The 23248-nt window shown below is 54.5% G+C and overlaps 4 protein-coding genes across 4 annotated transcripts; 1 reads left to right on the plus strand and 3 right to left on the minus strand.

The window, feature by feature from the left end:
- Positions 1–1047: 1047 nt before the first annotated feature.
- Positions 1048–2157, minus strand: KVR01_006350 (uncharacterized protein; the record flags this gene model as incomplete). The annotated part of the gene is made up of 1 exon (XM_044789547.1): positions 1048–2157. The coding sequence occupies exon 1, from the start codon at positions 1594–1596 to the stop codon at positions 1048–1050; it is 549 nt and encodes a 182-aa protein (XP_044645153.1). The 5' UTR covers positions 1597–2157.
- A 320-nt stretch (positions 2158–2477) lies between these two features.
- On the minus strand, positions 2478–7107 carry KVR01_006051 (uncharacterized protein; the record flags this gene model as incomplete). Its single annotated transcript, XM_044789003.1, has 6 exons — positions 2478–3524; positions 3580–3912; positions 3997–5336; positions 5777–5840; positions 5923–6070; positions 6861–7107. 6 exons carry the CDS (start codon positions 7105–7107, stop codon positions 2645–2647), a joined length of 3012 nt encoding a protein of 1003 aa, XP_044644854.1. The 3' UTR covers positions 2478–2644.
- Positions 7108–8250: 1143 nt separating this feature from the next.
- On the plus strand, positions 8251–10667 carry KVR01_006192 (uncharacterized protein; the record flags this gene model as incomplete). The annotated part of the gene is made up of 2 exons (XM_044791803.1): positions 8251–10429; positions 10484–10667. Exons 1-2 carry the CDS (start codon positions 8679–8681, stop codon positions 10665–10667), a joined length of 1935 nt encoding a protein of 644 aa, XP_044644995.1. The 5' UTR covers positions 8251–8678.
- KVR01_005941 (uncharacterized protein) lies at positions 10241–16319 on the minus strand. Its single transcript, XM_044790825.1, has 4 exons — positions 14990–16319; positions 14255–14898; positions 11144–14055; positions 10241–11086 (listed from the first exon to the last, which is right to left on the minus strand). Exons 2-3 carry the CDS (start codon positions 14777–14779, stop codon positions 11647–11649), a joined length of 2934 nt encoding a protein of 977 aa, XP_044644744.1. The 5' UTR covers positions 14780–14898; positions 14990–16319; the 3' UTR covers positions 10241–11086; positions 11144–11646.
- Between the last annotated feature and the right edge of the window lie 6929 nt (positions 16320–23248).

Genomic DNA, 23248 nt, shown 5'->3' on the forward strand with positions numbered 1-23248 from the left:
GTCATGGCAGTTCAAGTTACCCTAGGCTACCACCAGCTGTGGGCTGCCATGGCAACACGGAGCCGTACCTTTTGTGTTTCCTGGATGCTATCTCTCATGATTGATAACAGCGACGCGTCATCTGATAGTTTAGAAGCATGGTATCTTCCAAAACGGGTGCATCAATTTGATCAACCAGACCCAACAGCTCATAACCCGTAATACCCTAGGGTAGTGTGGTATGCACTTGAGCACGTCTCTTTCTGCTTTAGAACTGCCACGAATCTACCGTACAACACAGAGCCATGTCTCAAGGTCAGAGAATTGGTGATAAATTCTGGATACTCAGGTACCTAATCAAACAAATCGGCGATCAGGTGTCAGAGAGAAATCCACCACTCGTTGATATATTGACATGTGAGCCGCCTGGACGCCTCTTTGAGCAACTGTGAAGCAGCACGGCAATAGGATTTAGGCCGCCGTGAGCTTATCCACTCCTACATATCTAGACCTAGCCAAGTTTACACTGGTGCAAATAGACTGACTGGAGCACCTATGGTCGGGGAAAGGCTACATTATTTGCGACATTGAGAAACAGAGTCAACGTGGCTGAACCACATTTCCTGGATTTTCCAACACGCACAACAAAGCAATGAGCATGGACTTTACAACACCTTTGATAACGACAACGAAGCTTTATCTGCCCATTGCTTGTGGACTGTCACCTGACGAACACGGCGCTTTGGTGCTGTCGTTGAAGGGCACATAGGTATTCAACCACGGTTTGATCTGCTGGTATATATTGTACCTCCAGCGAGCCTCAACAAGCAGGGGATCAAGGGATCAGGGGTAGTGTCATGGTTTAATAATTGTTATTTACAATTTGTACATAGTCAGGCTCCCTGCACTTTGACAGACGCAGGAGCCAGACATAGCTTTGCTCATCAATATACATCAAGAAACGTAGGTAAAGCCAAACGCCATCAACTCAGCCATCTTCGTAAGCAGTGCGCGTCCCTCAGATGCCATCCGCTCCCCCAAACGCTCACTTGCGGCCCCGAAAAGAACCTAAGCAGTGAACTCACGGCGGACCCTGGGCCTGTCGCTGTCGATGGACTCGAGGCCGGGAATGTCATCGTATGTGCACAGGTCGCCGCAGTCGAAGATGTCGCCGGCACCCTGGCGGTAGTTGCGGACGGTGAAGCTCTTGGCGTCGGGGCTGGCGAGGTATGTCCAGCGGGGGAAGACGAGCGAGGTAGACTCGCCCGAGACGGAGCCGGGGGTGTCCTGGTTGAAGCCGATCCACAGCGAGGTGGTGCCGATGAAAGGGCCGGAGCCGGTGACGAAGCGGCCGCCCAGGTTGTTGTAGTTGTAGACGACCTTGTCGAGCACGAAGGTGGGCAGGTTGTCTCCATCGTGCCATGTGGCGTTGGTGATGAAGTCAACGGTCGCGCCGTACTCGGATGCCACCGACCGGAAGCGGATCTGCTTGGTGACGGAAGGGTCGGGCAACTGGATGCTGGACGAGGAGTCGCCGCCGTCGCTCTGGGCCATGACGGAGGAGAGGCCGGCGGCCATGAGAAGGCCAAAGGCCGAGGTGACGGTGCTGAACTGCATTTTGGATGTGGTTTGGATGTCGATAATGACTGGAATTTCCGAAAAGAGTGTCTGGACTCAAGTGAAGAGTCTCGCCGGCGAGGAGTGAAAGGACGGCTGAAAAGGAATGAGAAGTGAGTGTTTGCTGAAGAGACAGGATGATGCTGATAGTAAGATTCAAGATTTGCGTTGAAGAATGGGACACCTTGCTGATCTATATAACCTCTTCTGCCGATCCCTCCTGGGAGTTTATCGCAGCCTTGCCGTTGTAACCGCGCCATAGGGCGGCGAGTCACCGTCGGAACCGGTGTGTTCGGCGCAGGGCTGGGGTGGACATGACTCGGCCGTGTGGTTCGTACAAGTCATTCAAGTCTCCTTACAAGGAAGCCAAGCATGGAAGCCACTTTATCGCCGTGCTGTGATTTGTCTGTTTCCGTTTCGATCTCCATCGTTCGTCTCATGCGCCCCAGCTCACGATCCCTTTCATCAGCTCGTGCCTATATTTATGATGAGCATCTTCTCACTTCCCCTCTGCGGCCGAGTCGAGCAGCAAACGACCCGCAGAAACGAGCACGTGGTTACAATTGCAATCAGGAAAACCGGACTTTCGGGTGCATAGATAGACTGAGATAAGCTTAGCCCTGATGACGAGTGAACAAGGCTTTCCTCAGGTGAGCTTATGTGGGTCGATCCAGACCACCCAAAAATAAGTGCGCTGCAATGTGATACCCGGACTCAGCCGTATGCCAGCCACGATGTCGCCATAGTCACTCTCATACCCTGGCTCCTCGACTCATAACTTAAATCCGGTCCGATGCAGCGGCCCGCAGGTCTAGAACCTGCGCTTCCGCCGTTCTTTGTTCACCCAGCATCGTACTGCTCCGTCGGGTCTCACTGACATGTTTCCGATTAATGAATCCGGCCCTTTGGAAGGAAACAAGACTCTCGTGCGTCAGAAGTTTCAAGATTCGAGGCGGTATAAGCCTTTTCGTGCCTGGTAGGTCTGTTTGGTGACTTTATATTATCGTGACTGGCAGACGTTCATTACCGGAAGTTACAGCCGTGTTGCTCAGGCATACCAGTGACCCGGTACAGGCTCCTGCACGTCGTCTTCAGGCACACCGAAACTGATGTGCTCGACTTCTGTATCCCGCCTATTGAACTGCTCCGCCCAAGACGGTGGCATCTTCACCACGCCCCACCTAATCTTGCTCTGTGAGACCCGAAACAGAATGGTTTTTCGGTCCTCCTCGTCGTTCCAGGTCGCTGAAGCTTGATCTCCCCCTGTCAGCAGGCTGGGACTTGGCGCCATCAAATGTCGTAGTTCGATCTCATTTTCTTGGTGGGCAGAGTTGTACTCCACGCCCGTCTTCCCAAAATAGGCCTTCGCGGCACTTTCGACAGTGAGTGGCGACACCTGACAAGCTGCAGCAATAGCAAGCGAGTTACTTCCCACTACGACGGTGTTAGGCGGCAAAGACATACGGCCAAAGAATGGTAGGGTGATTGACAACACGATGGACAGAGTGAGCATCGTAAAAAGCGACTTGGTAGAGAACCCGAGAGCCATGAACGAGTCAAAAGGTCCATTGGTGTCGTAGCCAAAGTAGCCACCCTGCATGACGAGAAGGTATATGCAGCCTGATAACACCCAGTGGAGCAAGATGCTGATAATGAGAAGGGGTACACTGTAACGGTACGGAAGCTGAAGGAAGTATGTCGAGATCTGCTGGCCCTTGGGATTTGTCACTCTCAGCGCTTTGTATCGAGTGCTCATAGCAGCCCATTCCTTAGCCATGTGAAATCTCGTGAAGAGCCCGTTCAAAGCCAGGTACGCGAAAGACAAGAATAGTTGTGGCGAGTTGGCAATCAGGATTGCCTGCTCAAACGTGGGCGAGAACGGAAAGCCTATCGTCTTGTTCGCGACATTTTGACTGAAAGATCCTTGCCTATAGACCGCTGATAAGCTTCACACCAACAATGGGGAAGAATGGCTCCGCCTACCAGTGTGTTGCCAAGAAGGACATGACGAAAAAAGTGATCAAGAGAACAACTCCAGTTGCGAAGATCAAGTAAGATGTCCACCAAACGTGTTTAGGAATGGCATGCCATCTTCTGTGCCTCTTAGAAGTCCATTGTACCGGTCCATGGAGCAGCGAATGCCCATTTGATTTCCGGTCTGAAACTAGGGATCTGCTATCGAGAAGGCATGAGCCTAACGAATACTCTGGGGGATGGCTGATAAAAGATTCTATCACGTCTCCAGGAGTCACCAGAGAAGTGTGCTTCTCCAATTTGACGATAACAACAATGCAAAGGACAGCCTTGAGTAGAACACTGTTGGTAATTACCATTAGCGATCGTATATCATTTTTAGACGAGACAAATTCCTATGCAATGGGCATCAGGTGGAGGGATTACCAGAAGGACACGACCCATAGTAGAGTCGAAGCCAATCCAATTTGACAGATGGTTTCGATTGGCTCTGCGAGACAGTACTCAACGCTCAGTTGGGCGTTCTCAAATGCTGGCTCAGGTGATGTTGAATTGAGCAGGAGATCAGGGGACAAGTCATACCAAGTGTCATCAGAATCGAAGGAAGGGGTGGGAAAGAGAGAATAGATCCACAAGTCAGTATTCGCATCATGTAATCCCATTTTCCTGTTGCAGTTGTTGTTACAGAACTTTTGAGTCCCAGTCTCCCCGTCACCATACATCTGTATTTGACAAGGCTCATGCGACGAGTTCGATAAATAGATATCGGCAGACCATAGTGAATTGTTGACGTTGTTTGGCATGTATGCGTCCCAGTAGGAAGACTCACTCGCAGGCAAGTCCCAGACCACCGAGCGGTTCCACCCAGAAGAGCCACTCAGGACCAATGCGACATTGGAGTAAGTTCGAAGCCCATCGCACTGGGTTGTGCTGTAGATCGACCTGCATTTATGCTTGTCGAGGCGGTGCCAGCTGCCGTTGCGGATCGATTCCACTGTGTCTCGGATAATCAAACTTCTGATTTCATGGTCAGAGTTGAAATACATTTCCCTTGCACCATACAATTCCGTTGAATTTTCCCGTGAATCGTTACTCCACAAATAGGCGTGATCTTGTAAGATCTTGTAATCGTAAGGTATCGCAAGCCTAGTACCGGGATCGTAAGCCGCTCCCCCATTAAGCACAGACTCATCAAATACGAAGTAGCTGAATGTGGATTCGCGATGGTCTGTGGCAAAAATGGCCGAGTTGAAGAGTAAATGTATTGGAACCGACGACAGGAAGAAGAGGATCCACATAATCCTTTTGAAGCGCGAGACTCTGAAGACGTTTCGAGGTGAGGGAATGCCAACATCGAGCCAAGACCCCTTTTCGTGAGCGTTGTCAAGCTCTTCTCTGCTCGGCGCATTGAGAACTTGCATGAAGAAGTTGGTGGATGCGAGGACAAGTGATGACAGCACGTTGATCATCAAGTGAAATAGTGTGTTCAGACGGCCAATAGCATTGTCGGCGCATCTCTCAGAATATATGATCTGGTATCCTGCCACATGGCCTGATGTGGCCCAAAGAACAATATGGCAAATAAGCAAAACCAAGAAGACGGCCGAGACCAGAACTGTGTTGACGATAGCGCTCTTCCTCCATCCTGACAGTGATCTGAATCGATTCCACACTCCGAGGCTCGAACTCGGCCGACTTTGGATCTGATGTTTCCGATCGAGCATGTCGTAGGTGGCCTCTACTTCGATTCTGGATGTTGGCGGAGTCTGGCCCGGGGAAAAGCTTCGACTGGCTATTAAATGCTTAGACTGTGGCGGGATGCTTTCAGAACGGTCGCAAGGCGTGTCGGTCTACCTAGGCAGAGATTGCAGAAGAAAGTGCTTAGGTCGGCTTTGACCCAAGATCAATGATTGTACACCTCCACAGGGGTAATAAACGTTGTTTGAGCTTGTATCTTTTGCTATTGGTTGGCTGGACCCACCAGGTCACGCTTCGGCGAACTTTCTAACAAAAGCGACTTCCGGTGGGGAGGTCACCAAACAACGTTTATTACCCCTGTGGAGGTGTAGTGAGACGCTCTCGCCGATCCAGGAGGGCTGGGTCCTATGCAGGGGGAATTGCCGAATCTTACCAATCGCACGTTGGCCGAGCATGCAGAGACATCAGGAACCATTTCTCAGCCGCAGGCAAAAGGGGATGGATGTACCGTACTCTGAGTTCCATGGGCCCAGAACTGAGCAGGGATCCTTATCCTACCACAAGCTGGATAGCTGTACCTCCAATAAGACGGAATTTTACAAGGCAGTGGGTTCATCCAAGTGTGGGGCGCAAATTTCGTAACAGATCACATACATGAGCATAGTAACACAGCCGTACTTTTCATGTTGTTGGGCAAGATCATTGCGGGGCCTTAGTAGCTTGTTGCCTGTGACCGGGGCTTCGAATGACCTATCAGCTCGGTGCGAGTCAGTGCACTTTGAACGTCTGCTATGTGCTTGTCCTGACAGACATTCGCATGCCGGGTGATTGATTGGTGATCACATGTACTATTACTTCACCATCACCATTTAACAATTTCAATCAGTGATAGAAGAATCCCTGTGGCCGAATAACTATCTACCTATTTAATTGCCTTCTGTGGTTCCTCCATAGAACATTTTTCAAGTGTTCTTGGGGGCTCTTCTAGAAACGTACCTCGTAAGAGGGCATCTTATAAGACAGTGTCTCATGGCAGGTCAAGCAGATTTCGAAAGCATAGTCAGTAACTGGTTTCGCTTCTATTCCGTAAACGTCCAAAGACACACATGGCGCCTTCATGAAGTGGTAAACGCTCAAATAACAATGTTTAAAAACTTAGCCAGTAAGTTGTCCTCATATCAGAATACTGGTCACCCTGTCTAGCAATATCTGGAAAAGGCTTGGACGGTGGACGCATTGGTGAAGGGTAATCATGGTCTCAAATTCACCCAAGTAAAGAAGCCAGACTATTCTGGAATGTTTGCGACACGTCTTATGGAAAATGATAGCATTAAGTACCTGGCCTGTTCGATTGGTCGTCTTGTATGATTTTCTCAGAACAAAGAGCCTCAAAACAAACAGTTTAAAACTATATGGAAGGTCGTGTTCCCTTGAACCTCATGTTCTAAAGTAACAGTTGTCCCGTATTTTTTCAACCAAGTCGTTCTATAACTGCCTTGTGGTATGTATCTGGGCCTTAGGTTGGTCCAGTATGAGCTCTTTTTCCACGAGGTGTTAGCCTGGGCCTGGGGTTTGAGACTGTTTGCTCGAACCACACATGCGCATTGAGTACCCCCAAGACGCAGCAACATCAGAGACTTCGAGCTGTTGTGGTTCGTTTGAGCTATCTGGAAGAGCCTGGGGGAATTGTGTACGAGACTTGGCATTCCCAGGGAACAATCTGCCCAGTGTGGCCTCGCAGTTGGCTGCCAAGGCTCGAGGAGCGGCCGACCTCTGGGACCATAAAAGCGTGCAACTCGGCCCGACGAAGTTCCTCAATTCAGTCTCAGCAAAATGCATTACTAACAGTTTTATCATCAAATTCAGCGTGCCATTGAATCCGAGGGTCCGGGTCGCAAAGGAGATGCATTGATGGCCAGTGCTGAAGTGACTAAGAACGTTTGCAACTTTTTGAGAGGTCTGACTAATCTTATTGAAGTCTCAGCTTCTTTCATCTAAATATACCAGATCAATCCGTTGCTACCATCCTTGCCTTGTAAACTTTAATAGACACACAGCGCTCGCTGGCAACTTGATACTAAATTAAATTTGCAATGCCTCGCGAACATGCCGTGAGGTCAACTGGTACATAAGTACTCTGGGTCCGTGCCACACTGTACCATAAAGCCAAAGCAACACTCTCGTCCTTGGTGCTCCGTAGCAGCCGCATATCTAGAGGCGAATAAAAGTCCCAGGGGTGACCTGAGGATGCAACGTCGCATAACAGACCAAAGGACGAAATTCCGTTGGCCACCATTGGCAGTCGGCACACTCGGCACATGGCAAACATGGCAAACATGGCCTTGACGGGCGACGGGCTGGCGACCTTGTCCTCCCATGATCCCCCGGGCCTCAAAAGCCCTGGAGAGCAGTACACCAATCAGGTGTGTGGATGGCCGGAGGTGGACCGCGGGTCGGGCTGGCGCCTGTAGCATGCGGGCTTCCGCCATCACCACCGAAAATAGCATATGCGGGAGTTTTGAAGAGATACCTAGATATCATCGCCAGTTGGGAACAATCCCAATTGCCGGATGGGACTGTACCTGATTCGAAGTGCGGCTGTTCGAGTTCATCATGCGTAAATGGCACTGTGGACCAAACGTACGGAATCCTTGGTAGGAATGTAAAGCGGCAGGCAGTAGGTCTTTATGGCCACTGCCAAGGGAATTTACCTGACTTTTGGGTCGTCAAGGACTTCCTACAAATCCATAATATGATATGTCAGTGGCAACCGTAAGCTATCAGCCCATTCACGCTTACTGCCTGTACCGGAATCTAGGCCAGGGTAAGCAAGTGGCCCCATTTATTACTCGATATGCCGAGGCGAGGGAACATGTAAGCGACCGCATTCGGCAGCATTTTGTGGCTGATGTTTCGTTCCTGTTCAAAACTGATCCATTTGAAGGAAATGCCAAAGTCTTGAATCGCGTCCAAGTGAAACGGCCGTGGTCCAGGACCTCCCGTTGGAGCTGGCCGCACCGGCCTCATCGGCCTTCTGGGACGACTGCTGACCTCGGGATACCATCGCCGCCTGTTGCAGCTTTCATTCCGTTGATTTTTAATGGAAGAATTGGTTTTGGTCAATAGCTATATAATAGAGGCGATCCTCGGTCTTGGAATGATCTTCCTTTCCCACCATCACCACCATCGTTCAACCCCGCCTTCTTTTCTTTTTCCTAGGGTTCACTCTGGTAGTGTTACCCCTTCCTTTCTCTTCACAATCCATTCCATATCTACATTCATTTACTTGTTTTGACCTGCCCTGGTGGTAGTCTCCTGTAATTCGGGACCCTAATATCATTCTTTTACCCACGCAATACAACAAGCTTGTCCCTGTTCACTCACAGACTTCAAGTTGAATTCCCATCACAATGCAACTGCAGTCCACCTTCGGCGCCTTTTTGGTAGCCTTCACCATGGTCCACGGCGCCCCAATAATGACCGATCAAGATCCAGCACTCGCAGTGATCGACTATGATGGGGCCCTAAACCCTGCTGATGCTGGTAACATGCCCATCGCAAACGATCCCAAGAAGCCATCTATAGACAACTGGAAGGCCCCAGACATGACCGAGATCGTCGCCAGGGGCCCCAAGAAGCCCCAGTCACCGCCCAAGGGCAGTCCATCCGGCAAACCCGCGGGAGGGCAGCAACAACAGCAGCAGCAACAGCAGCAGCAGCAGCAGCAGCAGCAGCAACAGCAGCAGCAGAATGGAGACGGCAGCTCCCTGGGCAAGGACATCCTCACGCACACCACGTCGAACGTGATCTCGGACAGCATCCTGAACGGCGTCAACGAGGTAATCTACTCAGAGGACGCAGAGGTCCCAGAGGAAGCAGAGGAAGCGCCAGCGAAGCGCAGCCCAAGAGGAGGAGGAGGCGGCCGGGGTGGAGGCGGCCGGGGCCGCGGCGGCGGAGGCAGCAAGCCGAAGCCGAAGCCGAAGCCTGAGCAAAAGGACGTCGACCTCGAACCGTTGCTGGACATCATATCCACCGACGACCAGCCCGTGAGCGAGGACGCAGAAGCCACCCCGGCACAAGCCGTCAAGCGCAGCCCCAGGGGCGGCGGCGGGCGCGGCGGCGGCGGCCGTGGCGGCGGCGGCGGGGTCAGGCCGAAGCCGAAGCCCGGGACGGAGGACGTCGACCTCGACCCGGTGTCGGACATCCTCTCGCTATTTTCCTCCGACGACGAGCCCGCGAGCGAGGACACAGAAGCATCCTCAGCACCCGTCAAGCGTAGCCCCAGAGGCGGCGGCCGGGGTGGCGGCGGCCGGGGCGGTGGCCGAGGCAGGGGCGGCGGCAAGCCCAAGCCCAAGCCGAAGGCAATGCCCGAACCAGACAACGTTGACCCCGGGCCGCTGCTGGAGAACGTCGACCTCAAGCCGCTGCTGGAGAATATCAACCTGCCAGTGGAGACCTTCCCAGACCCAGACACCCAGCCCGCCATGGGCGAGGAAGCAGAAGCATCACCAGGACCAGCCGACGACGTCCTACCCGCCAACAACCAGACCGTCAAGCGCAGCCCCCGAGGCGGCGGCGGCGGCGGCCGAGGAGGCGGTGGTGGTGGCGGACGGAGCGGCGGCGGCAGCCGCGGCAAGCCGAGCAGCAAGCCGAGCAGCAAGCCGAAGCCTGACGTCGACGTCGAGTCGCTGGTGGACGTCCTCCCGACCGACGAGATCCAGAGCCTCATCGAGGACACCGAGGGTGCGACCCCGCCACCACCACCGGGGGCAGGGGCATCGATCATCAAGCGCAGCCCCAGGGGCGGTCGAGGAGGCGGCGGCGGTGGCGGCCGGGGCAGGGGCGGTGGCGGCAAACCCAAGCCGAAGCCCAAGCCCGAGCCGAAGCCAAAGCCTGAGGACAAGCCCAAGCCTGAGGAGAAGCCCAAGCCCGAGGACAAGCCCAAGCCTGAGGACAAGCCCAAGCCTGAGGACAAGCCCAAGCCTGAGGACAAGCCAAAGTCCGAGCCCGAACAAAAGGAGATCAACCTCGACCCGCTGGTGGAACTCATCCCGCCGCCCGATATCCTCCCAGACACCACCGAAATCACCCCAGACAACACCGATGTCGTCCCCGACACCCTCAACAACATCCCAGACACCACCACCGAGGTCACCAGCCCGTGAGCGAGGACGCAGGAGCATCACCAGCACCCGCCAAGCGCTTCAATCGACAGCAAGTGCAGGGACAGGCGCAGCGGCAACGTCAACGTCACCCAAGTCTACGATGATGAAGGAACTAAAGTGATCATGTCGTACCCGCCCGGCGACTCGCCCCTCGAGAAGGGGGCGCAAGGGCCGGACACGCCCGACGACTTCGATGATTGCGAATGTGTCCTGTGTGGCCAGGGTGATAAGTAGGCGGCGGGTGGCGGTTAGGAGGCGAGCTGTGGGGTTTTCTGCTTAGCGGGTTGGTTGGTTGGTAGCTAGTTTGATGAGAAGGCAAGGGCGGGCAGGGTGAACAGATACCTGCCTCACAGGTTCTCCATGAGTCGGGGGTTTTGTTTCCTTTTTTTGCCTTTCGTGCTGGTTCACGATGCGATGGTGGAAGGCGGTAGATGGGAACGGGCGGGCGGCGGGCGGTGGGCAGAGACGGACGGCAGACGAGGTGTTCACGGCGTTGGGCGTGCTTGGCGAGTGAGGGTTCGATCGCACATAGCTCTGGTCAGCAGCGATTTCATCAGGAGTTATGGGTGGACCGATAGAGATACACTCGTTTTCCTGTCGTTCAAGTTCTGGATAGACATTTGTCGGTGTATGGTGTTAGTTAACATCTACGCCTAGGTACACTCATTTAGCCAACGATTCACACAACTCTAGCACATGACGCTGATTACCTATCGTTGACACCAGTTTCACCACTCCCAAGGTGACGTAAAATGCCGGAAGGGATAGATCGAATCACACCATTGTATGATGGGCGTAAACGACTTTTGATCCACTCGCCAACTTGAATGCTCTGGTGGTGGACATGTCTTCTTATGATACCCAAGTTATGTCCTGAGCCTAGTCACTACATCCCACAACCCAAACGATGTTGCAATTTCCGAACACATGCAGTCAACCAAACCCGGAACTTTTCGTTCTACACCAGATGATATGCTGTTCCAGGGTACTCCAACTACTCAGCCCACTGTTTGGTGTGTGATTCGCTAACAAAGGAAATCAACCCTACTGGCCCCAAAGCACTGCTGAGGTCCAGGTAATCCGGCCTGTTCTATAGGTCGTGTCATTACTCCAGCCCAATGTAAAAACACAGAACAATGTTTCACCGAACCTAGAGATCATAATGCGGGTAATTTTGGTACGAGAAATCAAGGGCTGCCTCCGCACGGGACCACTATGTCCCACTGTGCTTGGAGCTTGTGGCCCGCAGTCCGAACCACTTCCTCCCGTGGCCATGCCCGTGTCCGTGACCATGTCCGCTGCCATGGCCCGAGGTGGACGCCGAAGTGGGAGCGCCTTCCTGGTCGTGCCCACTATTCGAAGTCAAAGGAGCACCGCCGTCATGTGTGGCCAAGACGTTGCTCAGGCCAGCGCCCAGGCCTGGGCTCGAGGACCGGAGAGGATGAGGCTTTGCGGCCCTTGCTGGCCCAGTGGCACCTTGTGCTTCGGTATTGTCCCCGAAGCCCACGTCATGTACAGGTGCCCGCTTGCGCATGATTGGCGGAGGAGTGGCTGACATCTCTTCGTCTCCCCGCTCATTTCTCCACTCCCAAGCCGGGACCCCGACAGGTGCTGGCGGGGGCTCGGCCTTTGCCGGGGGAGGGAAGGGTGACTGGTTGTTGGGCACCGATGCCGAGGGCTGGGGATGGCTGGAACCAAGAGAACGTCGGAATAGACTGGTGATGCCTCTGCTGCGAGGGCGGGACGCGGCCTGCTGCTGTTGGCTTGCGGTCGGCGGGTAGTGGCGCTTCGTGGCCGAAGCATCTTCTTGAGACTGCGCTGGGGGCCGATCCGGCGGGGTCGGCGTGATGCTGCGGGAATTAGAAGCCGTCTGTGTGTGGCCAGTCAACGAGCTCTTCCTGCTCGAATCAGTCTCGCCATGTCGTCCAAAGGGTCTTGGCGGGCGCGTGGTCATCGGAGTTCCAGGTGCTGATGTTCGGGCTCGTAGGCTAGACTTCCGATTAGGTGCCGGGGGCGGCGCAACCCCGTTGCCAGTTGGTCGAGGAGAGCTTGCTCCGGCAAGTCCTGAACCATAGGTTCCAATCTCTGGTGCCGGCAAAGAGGCCCCCATGTTGTCCAACGCCGACGCAAGCGGAGCTGCTGTGCCGTAATAGCCATTCCCATTCAGAGCCCCGAACATATGGTTCGACTGCCAGCCTTTGGAGTCAGACGGGAATCCGAATAGATCGGGCGCGCCTCCACTGGCGTATCTGTGGGATGCTGCCGCTCTATTCAGCATGTGAGGTTGGCCGGCATGGCTAGGTCGAAGACCTTCTCGCATGAAATGATCGAAGCTGGAAACCTCCGAAGCGGCATCATCGAACTCACTTCCCGAATCCCAGTCAAGCTTATGACGAGATATCGTGGTTTCGTCGGCCGATCGGGGGCGCCTCGGGAGGCCCAGCGATATGTCGGGATAGTTGGTGGACAAGTAGTCTTTCCGGCCCGTGAATGCTGTAACCGATGGCGGCTGAGCAGCACCGCCACCCTTGAATCGCCAGTGCCCTGGCTCGATCTCATCCGTCTGATCCAGGGTTGCTCGGGACGTCACGGGGTAGGTCGCTTCCCGATCATCTCGGCCGTGCCTCGTGGTGTCGTCAGAGCAAAGACTCTGGTTCATCGAGCTTGACATGGTGTCGGGGGTCGGAGGCAATGCGTGCACACGAGTTGCAGGTATATCCGTAATGACCCTGCGAGTCGGCGCTGGCTTCTCCCTGGGTTTTCTGACGCGAAGGAGGGGTTGTGGTTTGGCTAGCTTGATGGACGTAGCCGGCCGGTCAATGTCCCTGCCCAGAGGCGTTGTCTCCGAGCTCTCCTGTATGACAGGCGAGGAGTCGAGCCTCTCGAGCCTCCGCAATGGCGAGGTGGTCTCTCCCTTCTCGATGGCTTCCTTCGCGCTTGGCCTGGTGGGGGTAACATCGTGCATCGACATAGACAGACTCCGGCCGACACCTCTGCCGGCGGGATCATCAAGCTGAGACTCGACCTCAGCCTGGGGAGGGGAGTGGTCGCGTGGTGCAGGCTGCGTTCCGTAAATACTACGGAATGAGCTCTCACTCAAGACGCTCATATTTGGGCTGCCGGTCCCAACATGATCCGCCCTCGGGTCTGTCTTGGACAAGCTGAGAAGGCTCCCTTGTGCTCCCAGATAGACGTTGCGGAGGTTTTCGGTGTTATCGGTGCGCTCTGAGAGGAAACTGGGCATCCGTGCGAGGCCTTTTCGGTGATCAGTTGACACAGCATCTAGTGTGTTCGTCGTGCCAGCGCCGTCGAGTCCGGAGATGGACTGCGCCGCCGTCAGCTTAGAGAAGAGGGCCTTGTCGGCCTCGAGCTGCTTCAGCATCTCCCTTTCGCGCAACAGAAGTTCTATGCGAGCTTCGAAGCCGACTATCATGTGAACAGCTTCTTCGACCGCCTTGTCCCGCTTTTCAATCTCAAGCATCAGTCCGTCGTTGCTGTCCTGAAGTCGTGACTTCTCTGCCTCCAGTACCTCGACCTGTTTGTCCAAGACGGCCTGCCGCTCCCGGCGATGGAACAACTCGAGCTTGAGATCAAAGTTGATCTTATGCAGGTTTGACATTGCCTGTGTACAGTCTTGTCAGCAACTCTGACAGACAGCTCTCAACCCGTAACTCTGCAACTGGGATCAAATAAAAGCGTTGGACAGGAAGGCAAGAGCATTGGCGGCAGGGAAGAGATGGATGATCAACGGCCGATGCTAGCAAGCGGCCAAGGGGAAAATGCAGTTCATGACGGTGCAAGAGAGCGATCTCAACTAGTACCTTTTCCATTTCCTTGAGGGCGGGGCCCCTATTCTTCCCGACATCGTCACTTGCTTCGCTGGATGCCGGCCGTTTGCCGTCGGCGGTGGCACACCGCACCGGGGTTGACGCGGCCGGCTGTGCATTGTCGGCTGTGCCCATCTCATCGGCCAGCCTGTTCAGGTTGCGTTGGATTTCTGATCTCCGCTGGTGCTGCAGTTTCTCTTGCAGCAGGGCGGATGCAGGCTCCTGGTGGGTGCTCGACTGTGAGCCCCTGATAGAGCCCTTGGACACCGGGGTAGGAGGCCGATCCACGTTGGAGCCCATGGAGCCTCTACGCTGTGGGAAACGAGAACCAACGGGCTGGGCGTATCTCTGGCCAGGCGAGGGGGTGATGTTGGAGGCGGAATCGCTCATGTTGTGGGAAGGCATGCGCGCAGACGGGGGGCGAGTACTTGAGCGCGAGACGGTGCGAGAGCTGTTTGGAGAGTGGAACGAAGGCCGCCGGCGGTCTCGACGCGGAGTTTGAGCCGCGGGAGGCTCCATGATGACGGCACAGCAGACGGGGAATCAGGGACGCCACGCCAGGAGTGACCAAGCGACCAACAGGAATCGTTGGAAGGGCCTTGGGTCTCACAAGCAGCCAGCAGGCAAGATCAAGGCAGCTGAAATGTGACCAGAAGAGTCAGTCAGTGCTAGTCCTACTACGCCGTACGTACATTGCAGGCAGGTCAGGAGAGAATGAGACACACGCACCAGGGGACGGGATCATGCCTGTCCGGGAGGCGGCGTTATTTGCGGGACGGCGAGGGACGTGGGATGTGGAATACGACACAGCCTGACAGCACAGCACCACCAAGAGAGAACCCTCGTGTGGGTTTATTTGAGGTCCCCTGGGCGCTGCGCTGGGCCCTTGCTCCTGGCCCCTGTTGAAATGGCTGCCTTGGGCTGTATCTGCGCGCGCTGTGCCCTGGCCAGCCACGCCACGCCCTGCTGGGTCCGTGACTCGTGAGGCAGCAATTGGTAGATGGTGTTGGTTACGAAGATGTGTGTAGCAGCAGCAGTAGTAGTAGCAGAGCAGCGGGATTGTGATAAGAGCCGACCGGGTGGATACAGTCCGTGTGGCTGGAGGGAAAGCTGGACGGGGGCGGGGAGTATCTCCAGACCCGGGTGCCGGTGCCGAAAAGTGGATCTCGTCACTGTTTTATTGTTGTATCGGAGGCAGATTTGGTTCAGTGGACCCCGATTGTGAGATGGTGAGATGGTGAGCCGCCTGGTCAGCTGGTCAGGCTGGCATTGTATGCACAGGTGTGGCGGGTTGGTGCGAGTACACAGCAAAACGAGATTGGCGAGTTGAGGCCAGTGACGATTGAGATTTGCGAGAGACGAGCTGAATGTGACGGCGAGCTGTGGCGGGTGTGCTAAGTTGTGACAGGGCCAGGACCAGCCAGGACGGGTTAGATAGGTTGGGTGAGATCGGATGGCGGGACGCAAGCGCGACCAGACGGTCCAACAAACGAATGAACGAACGAACGAACGAACGAACGAACCCAAGCTCCTGTCGTGCGGGTTGGTGATGGGGGCGGTGAGGTGAGCAGGAAGGAAGGAAGCACAGCTGGGAGCTGGGAGCTGGGGAGCTGCAACCATGCACTAGTCTAGACAGTAGTGGACCGAGTTGAGGGAAACCAGACAGCCAGAGAGGATCGAGGTTGTCTTTGAAATTGCCAGAGATGTCTCAGATATGTGGGCAAGAACAGACAAGGGAAAGAGAGCGCGCGGTGGCAGTTGTACTGTAGGTGTGAGTGGCTCTTGCCCTTCTGGCAGTCTGGTTCGTCCCCTGCCTCGTGCGTGTGGGTGTGTGTGTCTCTCTCGGCAAGACCCCAGGTTCCAAGGTCGTGTTGCTACTGTGTAGCTGAAGAGGCACTGTTTCGCACTGCACACTCTTGGTGTGTCAATGAGAATCAATAATTGCTGGCAGACTAGCAGGACTGGCTGAGACCTTGTCACCTTGTGTGGCAGAACGTGGGGGGCGTAACAACAAATAGTAGAATACTGGAAGACTGGGTGGAATACTGGACTGTCAGACTGTCAGACAGGACTGATGATCGTATCTATTACTCCGTAGAAGATGGATAGATGGTCTAACCCACCCGACAAACCCCTGGCGGCAGCGGGCAAAGGGGGAGAGTTGCATTGCATGCTCCATGTCACCCTCCTTCCCAGGTCCAGAAGCATGGCCGAGCATGGTCGATGCAGGCACTTTGCGGGCAGTCGCCAGTGACAGGGCGCGCCTGCAGGGGCCCTGCCACATCTGGGGCAAGGGTGTGGCACGGAACGGCAGGGAAGGTGCAAGGGGGCAGCTGGGTACTCGCCGTCTAGCTCGCCTAGCGCGTTTCCCTGCTGGGGACTGCCCGTGCTCTGCCCTCCCTTTTCCGCCTGGTCGTCCTGTCGTCGTCCATCAACACCAATTCAATCCAGCACCTCCTTGCCTTGGTCCCATCCCGCCCACGCTTCTCCAACGTCTTCTGCCCCACCAGCCCGACCAAGACCAAAGCATACCTGCTAGCTTGCATACAGCCCGACACATGCAGACAAACACCTCGTGATGGACCTGGTGTTTGTCGAACTCTCGTTGGGGTCACCACGCTCGAGCCTCCCAAAACCACAGTCTATGACAGAGTCTATCAATCAGCCAGTCCATCAATCACCAACGCCAGACTCGATCGAAACACACACGAGAACATCACCTTGATCACCCTGATCAGCTGTGCCAGCAAACCTCCAACGAACGCCACTGCCACTCCCCGAGTCCTCTTCAGTCTGCATTCTCGGCACACAGGAACGAACCATTGGTGACTTGCGGCCATGACTAACTTGTAAGGGGTCCGGATCACATCCGTCCAGCCGTGCAAGCCTCCATCCAGCGCCGCCTCGCACAACGCCCAACGAACGCCCTGCCAGGCCTGCCAGGCCTGCACAATCCCGAGCATCTCCCATCAGGGAAACGGCACAGCTGCCCGCGCCCTGTGTGTCGCTGCCCAACCTGCGAGCGTCCGGCCCAGCTGCCCAGCTCGCTGCCCCACGCTGTTCCCCAGAGCCACCTTTGGCGCCTGATTGGCCGCCCTGCTGCGTCCGATCGACACTGCCCTCGCGCTTTTGGGAACACGGTCTGGAGATCCGACATCTTGTCCCACACCCCACCGACGAAACAGGCACACGAGATCCCCACCCGCCTGCCCGCACACCAGCTTGCTGAATCGACCCGACAGCATAGCTGATCCAGCACCTCACTGGCAGACTGACTCGGCACCCGGATCATCTTGCAGGGTCCTGATCAGTTCGGGTGGGCAATCGGTGGGCTCGACACAAACTCTGTTCAGAGTTTGGGGACATGGGCTGCAATGGCAGAATGGATGGCCGGGTCCAGCCAGGCTCCATATTTTTCACGAAACAGGCGCCCTAGGAGCGGGTCTGCGGGTCTCTGAAGCTCTGAACTTCACTTGAAGTCCCTTGCGAAGTACTTTGCGCTATCTCAAACGACCAACGATTTCGGGGACACATTCCGACATTTACCACGCCCGCCAGTCCACACACCAGCGCGATGGATGCTGCTTCACGCCCCGACGCCGTCGATTTTGGTTTTCTGGTAGCCCAGGAGCCCCGACGGAGATTTATAAATCTTCGCTGCTTTGCCTAGTCTCTCCCGGCTGCTTGGGACACCATCTCCCCGCCCGCGGACTCCTCCCTAGCCCGGCCATGGTGTCCTCCCCTGGAGATCACACCCAAGCCGCTTGTGGAGCATTTCTGTCCGCTAACTAGCTCCCGGGAGCGTCCGCCCTCGACCATCGGCAAAGAAACCTGCCCGTCACGGTTTGATCCTCGCCGCCGTTGCCCATCAACCCGCCACGCGTGGCTGCGTGTGCTAGACCATGATGGCGTTGCTGGCATCATCTCTGCTGATCTTGACCTGTGCCTTCGAGTACATTGTAGATACTACAGTATGCAGCATCGCCGAAACTTCAACCTTTTCGTCCCCGTGTCCAATCGCTGGATTCATGTGCCTGCAGACTAGGGATCCCTACAATTGCAACTCGACGCGGCGCCTGGGCCAGGCTAATCCCAATCTTCAGCCAGCGACTTGTGTTCCTCGCTTCAATTCGAAACCCACTTGCCGGGTGACTCCACACTTGGATTGGAGCGACGATCCAGATCCAAGTGCCGCTGGCTGCCGATCTAGCAGTGCACACTGGTTTATTAGGACCGTCGGTTCAGGCTGGCTCTTCAACTAAGTGCAGCAGTACAGTTGACTTACTAGATATCCAGGGCTGTGCAAAGAAGTTGTGCGATCTGTGAGTGAGGGGCGTCCTCGTCCCTGAGCACTCTGTCGGGAACGTCCCTCGTCCCTGAAAAAGCAAACAATCTTCAACAACTTAGACTTTAGATGCGACCGGCTATATCCGAACCTCGTCTTCACCAGAAACAAGGGTAGAGGGTGTGCGAAGCACTGTGCTATGCAAATTGTATCTGCCCCCACACGAATATTGGGACGACACATATCTCCACAGTCCCATCCATCTTGAGCAATCGTACGAGGTTTGGCTTGTCCGCCATTATCCCGATCCCATCTCCTTCGGCAATTGAGCTAATCTATTGCCGGGCGTGTTCTGTCGCCCGCTTTCAGGGTGGCAGTTCCAGATCGCCAACCCTTCGGCCAACGTGATGATCAGACGAACGTGATCAAATGACCAAGGAGCAATGCATGTGTCTCCGCGCGTCTCCTCGTCCCGTGCCGTTCCGTCTAACCAGGCCCTGGCATTATAAGCCCGGGTCTATTATACTGGGCCAAGTGACTCAATGCTTCGCAGTGTGCATCGAAGGCACCTCGGAAAGTTCTACGGCCGACCATCTTTGAGGCCCGGTGGCTATCATCGGTCTGTGTTTACTGTGGGTTGCCTCTTTGCACGTGCGGTGGGCAAGTTGGCAAGATGCAAGCCGCTCCATTTGCCATTACATATCACGCCATCTTGCGACTACTCGACTGCGAGCAACTACCACAGGTTTCATGGGGTTGCTTGCTGATCGCACGAGCTGGTCACTTTCTCACTTACTGTGTAAAGGCCATCTCTCTGCTCCCCTGGGGGATACTCGCAGAATCCGCCGAAATTAGGAATCCTCCGAAGGTGTGATGCCATCCTCGCACGTGGGAGTGAGAGTGCAGCTCTGTCAAGGACAAGGCGACCTCGATGGTGGTGGGAGTAGCAGCCTACATACTGTGCGATTTTCCTATACACCTTTCATTGTACGCGGTGCTTGCTTTCCTTTCGAGGACCTAATCGCCGGATTGAACTTGTTTCTATCATTTCCGCCTCGTGGCGCCCCTGCAGCCGTACATTGATAGGCATGGACACGACCTCCAGGATGCGCACAAGTGTGGTATCGGCTGCGTCACACTGCAACACATTGAACGTAACATTCTTCTGCGTTGAATCTATTACCGAGACCGAATCTGCCCTTGCTACTGTGTTATATCAATGCATTGGAATGATCCCGAAATGAGGGAGCCAATCCATTATCCGGACGTGGAACTATCTCGAGTCTTTTTTTCCCTTCCCATTTGTATGCCAATCCCAGACCGGAGTCTTTCTCTTACTCGACATAGTGTTTGCCTTTTGTGCCATCCTGTATGAAGACAATTGTGCTTGATGAACACCGTCACTGCCACCAGGATGACAGACGGCACTGCACTGCCGACGTCTCTGCCCTAAAACGGTCTGTGCCCCGTGAGCAGGGGTCCCGCATTCGGCACTCACGGCCGGAGGACTCGGCTGCCCCAGCAGGTCGGTTAAGACACGGCCATGTCAGAGGTGGTTGGATCGGAGCGAAGCGAGGAAGGGGAGCTCAGGGTGGTGGTGGTGGTGGCCCGAGCGAAAATGCAATCCTGAAGTCCATCAATCCCGGGCCTTGGAACCCCACGGCTGCCACGCTGCAGTAGTGCACGGAGTACATAACTAGTCGCCAGACAGGGCACCACAGGTTCTTCTCTTCCCCCGCATGCAGCTGTCAGTCACACCGCACGCACGGTGTCCCCTTGTTGTTGGGCATGCTGAGTGGATGGATGATGAATGGCTGGCTGGCTGGCTGGCTGGCTGCCGGTTTGTGGGGTTTCGGTTTCGATACTTTCGGCAACTTTAGTAGGCCTCTTATTATTAAGGCTGGCTGGCTGCTTGGAGGGGGGCAAGGGCGGGGAGAGCGGGCAGGGGCAGTAAACGGTGTATTTATCCCACACAGGGCTCTGTGGTTTCTGTCATGCTACGTGGGTGCCCTCGGCCGCCCTCCCTTTGACTTTGAGGCTGGGGCTTGTGTGGCCCTTCCCCCCCCCCCCCCGCTCGGATTGGTTGGAGGGGAGGGTTGGAGGGTTGGAGGGTTGCTTGCCATCTCCGAGGGCGTGAGTTGTCAATCTCCGAAGATGAGATTTGCTCGGTTTTGTTGCCGGGGTGTTTTGTTGCTTGTCTGTCTGGATGTCTCTCTGTCTGCCTGGTGTAGGGGGGCAGTATTCACATGACCTACCTGGCCTGCATGCTGATTTTGGATAGGTTCTGGAGGGGATGGGGATGGGGATGGGGATGTGGATGGGAAACGCTACCCTCCTACTGCTTTGTGGTGGTGTGGTGGTGGGAGGGTGGCTGGTGAATAGTTACTGTAATTACGTACTTAGACAGGTGTGGTTTCTTCTAGTGAGGCCTCTTTCCTAGGTACATGGTGTACTTACCTGGGTAAAGGTACCTAGGTGGGTAGGTACTAGGCATTCATCTGCGCGGTGCGTGGGAGGGCAGTGGCACACTGACACTGGCACAGTGTAATATTAGTGCCCAGGTGGTTACATAAAATGCAGGACTGACTGATTGATGCGTTCGGTATGTATATCATGTACGGGCTATTATATTGCCACGAGACTGCTACGCCGTTTGGGTGTTTGAGACGCATGCATGATCGGGTGTATAATATCACGTTGTTATTGATTATATGTTTGTTTTGTGTGGGGGTTGGGGGGGGTTGTAGTTCGGTGTGGGGGGGGGTGTGATCCACACCGAACCAAGATAGGTGCCCAGGTGGCTGCACTTGGGCACGTGGTGGCTTGGTGCTTGTTTTTGGAAGGTGGCCAGGGCTTGTGGCTGTTGTTAGTTGTCAGTTGGGTGAATGCCGTTTTCTTGTTTTCTTTTTCTTTTTCTTGCATTTGGGGCTCCACGTGTTGGTGCTGTGGGCGGGTGGGCAGGTGGTTTATGTACTGGTACCGTAGTCAGTTAGTTAGTTACCTACTTACCTGGTTAGGCTTTACATATGCAGATGGATGGGTGGGTGGGTGGGTGGATGGGTTTATATTGTGGCGCACGTTGAGCCTTGACTAGTCATGCGGGTCGTGGTTAGAAGAGACTTTGGTGCGTCTTGTGTTGTTTGAAAAAGGAAAACATTGACTAGTTCGAAGATGGCATGGTGTATTGAAGGAGTAACTGGCTAGTAAAGTGTAGTGTCTCGCGCCATATGAAGACTGATGCTAGTGATGCTCTGACTACTCTGAGTTTAGGTGTGCTGAGAATGAGAAGGGTTACATATGGACCTCGGGAGTGAGCATTGCCTGTTGCTGCTTTAAGTTCTTCTGGTCCGCTTACGCCTGCATAGTTATCCATCTGCTCGTCTCAGGCTGTGCCGTGCTTACACCAGCGTTCTGGCTTTGTCAGTGCTGGATATCGAGTCTTAGCTCGCTGCCACCCCGTGTGGCGGTTTCGGTTTTAATCCCCACTTGAGCATATATATAAAACGTATGTGGTGCCCTCATATAGTGGTAAATACTCGAGACTAAGTGTTTCTTTTTTTTTAATAAAAAGAAAAAGAAAGAAAAAGAAAGAAAAAGAAAAAGAAAAAAGGAATGGAATGAAAAGAAACGCAATACCAATAAAAGGGCAGAGATGCCACTTCGAGTCCATATGTTGAAATGTGTGTGGCAGTCGATGGGCTGTAACGGAGTCTCTACATATGTAGATTTGGCCTTTGCCTACCTACCTACCTACCCACCTAGGTAGCCTTTGCTGCGCTTCCTTCTACAGTGTGTTGGTTCCTCAGCGCCTAGGTAGGTAGTAGCTAAGTAGCACGAGCCTCACTCAGATGTTGTCTGCTCCGTGACCACGGCATCTGCGTGATAAATATGCTAGGCCGCAAGCTGGAGCTCACCCTCCGTCATGGGCCTGCGGCAATGGAGTTATGCAAAGTGGTACATGGCCAGGTGGGTATTTTGCTCTTTGGTGATTCCATAGAACTCCGCTATGATGTATTTGTAGTTTTTGATGGGTTTCGCTTCTATTACGTTTACGTCTGAAGACACAAATGGCGCCTTTCATACCTAGGTACCTACGGAGGTGAACACCCAAGACCTAGCATTTAACAAAGCATACAGTTGCAGCTTTGATAACAAAGGTCAAGATACGATGGGTGGAACTTTTTAATTTTGGCTGTTTTACAGCAGTAGTGTATGTGAAATTCTTCCTGAGTAGTACGTGGGTGATCTTCACTTGGTGTATTTTGGTGTATTACAAGCCGAGGGGGGGGGGCTCTCCAACGCTTTGATGCCCATCTGGAGGCAGCTGGCGGCGAGCAGATAACGCACCCGCTTTGGGAAGTTCAGCCGTGTCGAATTCGCTGTTTCTCGCTTAAAGTCCGAACATGGAGAGTCACCCCACCGTGGGCTCGTGGCAACGTTAATCGGGGCACCTCCGGCCAGCCTGGATCTCGTGGACCCCGTGGGGCACATCTAACTCGGTTGAGCTCGATGAAACTGACGAGGGTCTCTTCCACGAGACCGCCCGTGCTGCCTTTTGCGGTTTTCCGACTGGCCTTTCGTCTCAGAATAGCCCTTGACTTGGGCCACCTTAGCCTACATGTTGTTAAAAATTAATAGTATCCTAATTCCCTCCGATACTCTCTTCCTGGCTAATGCTTTGAACCTGGTAATGAATTCCTGTT

Source organism: Diaporthe batatas, assembly GCF_019321695.1.
Source record: "Diaporthe batatas strain CRI 302-4 chromosome Unknown Contig00006, whole genome shotgun sequence".
NCBI lineage: Eukaryota > Fungi > Ascomycota > Sordariomycetes > Diaporthales > Diaporthaceae > Diaporthe > Diaporthe batatas.

Excerpts from the sequence above, each read along its gene's own strand:
- KVR01_005941 (XM_044790825.1), bottom strand. The coding sequence starts at position 14,779 with ATGGAGCCTCCCGCGGCTCAAACTCCGCGTCGAGACCGCCGGCGGCCT. Across the intron at positions 14,056-14,254 it reads CCCTCAAGGAAATGGAAAAG|GCAATGTCAAACCTGCATAA; the intron begins GTACTAGTTGAG and ends GACTGTACACAG.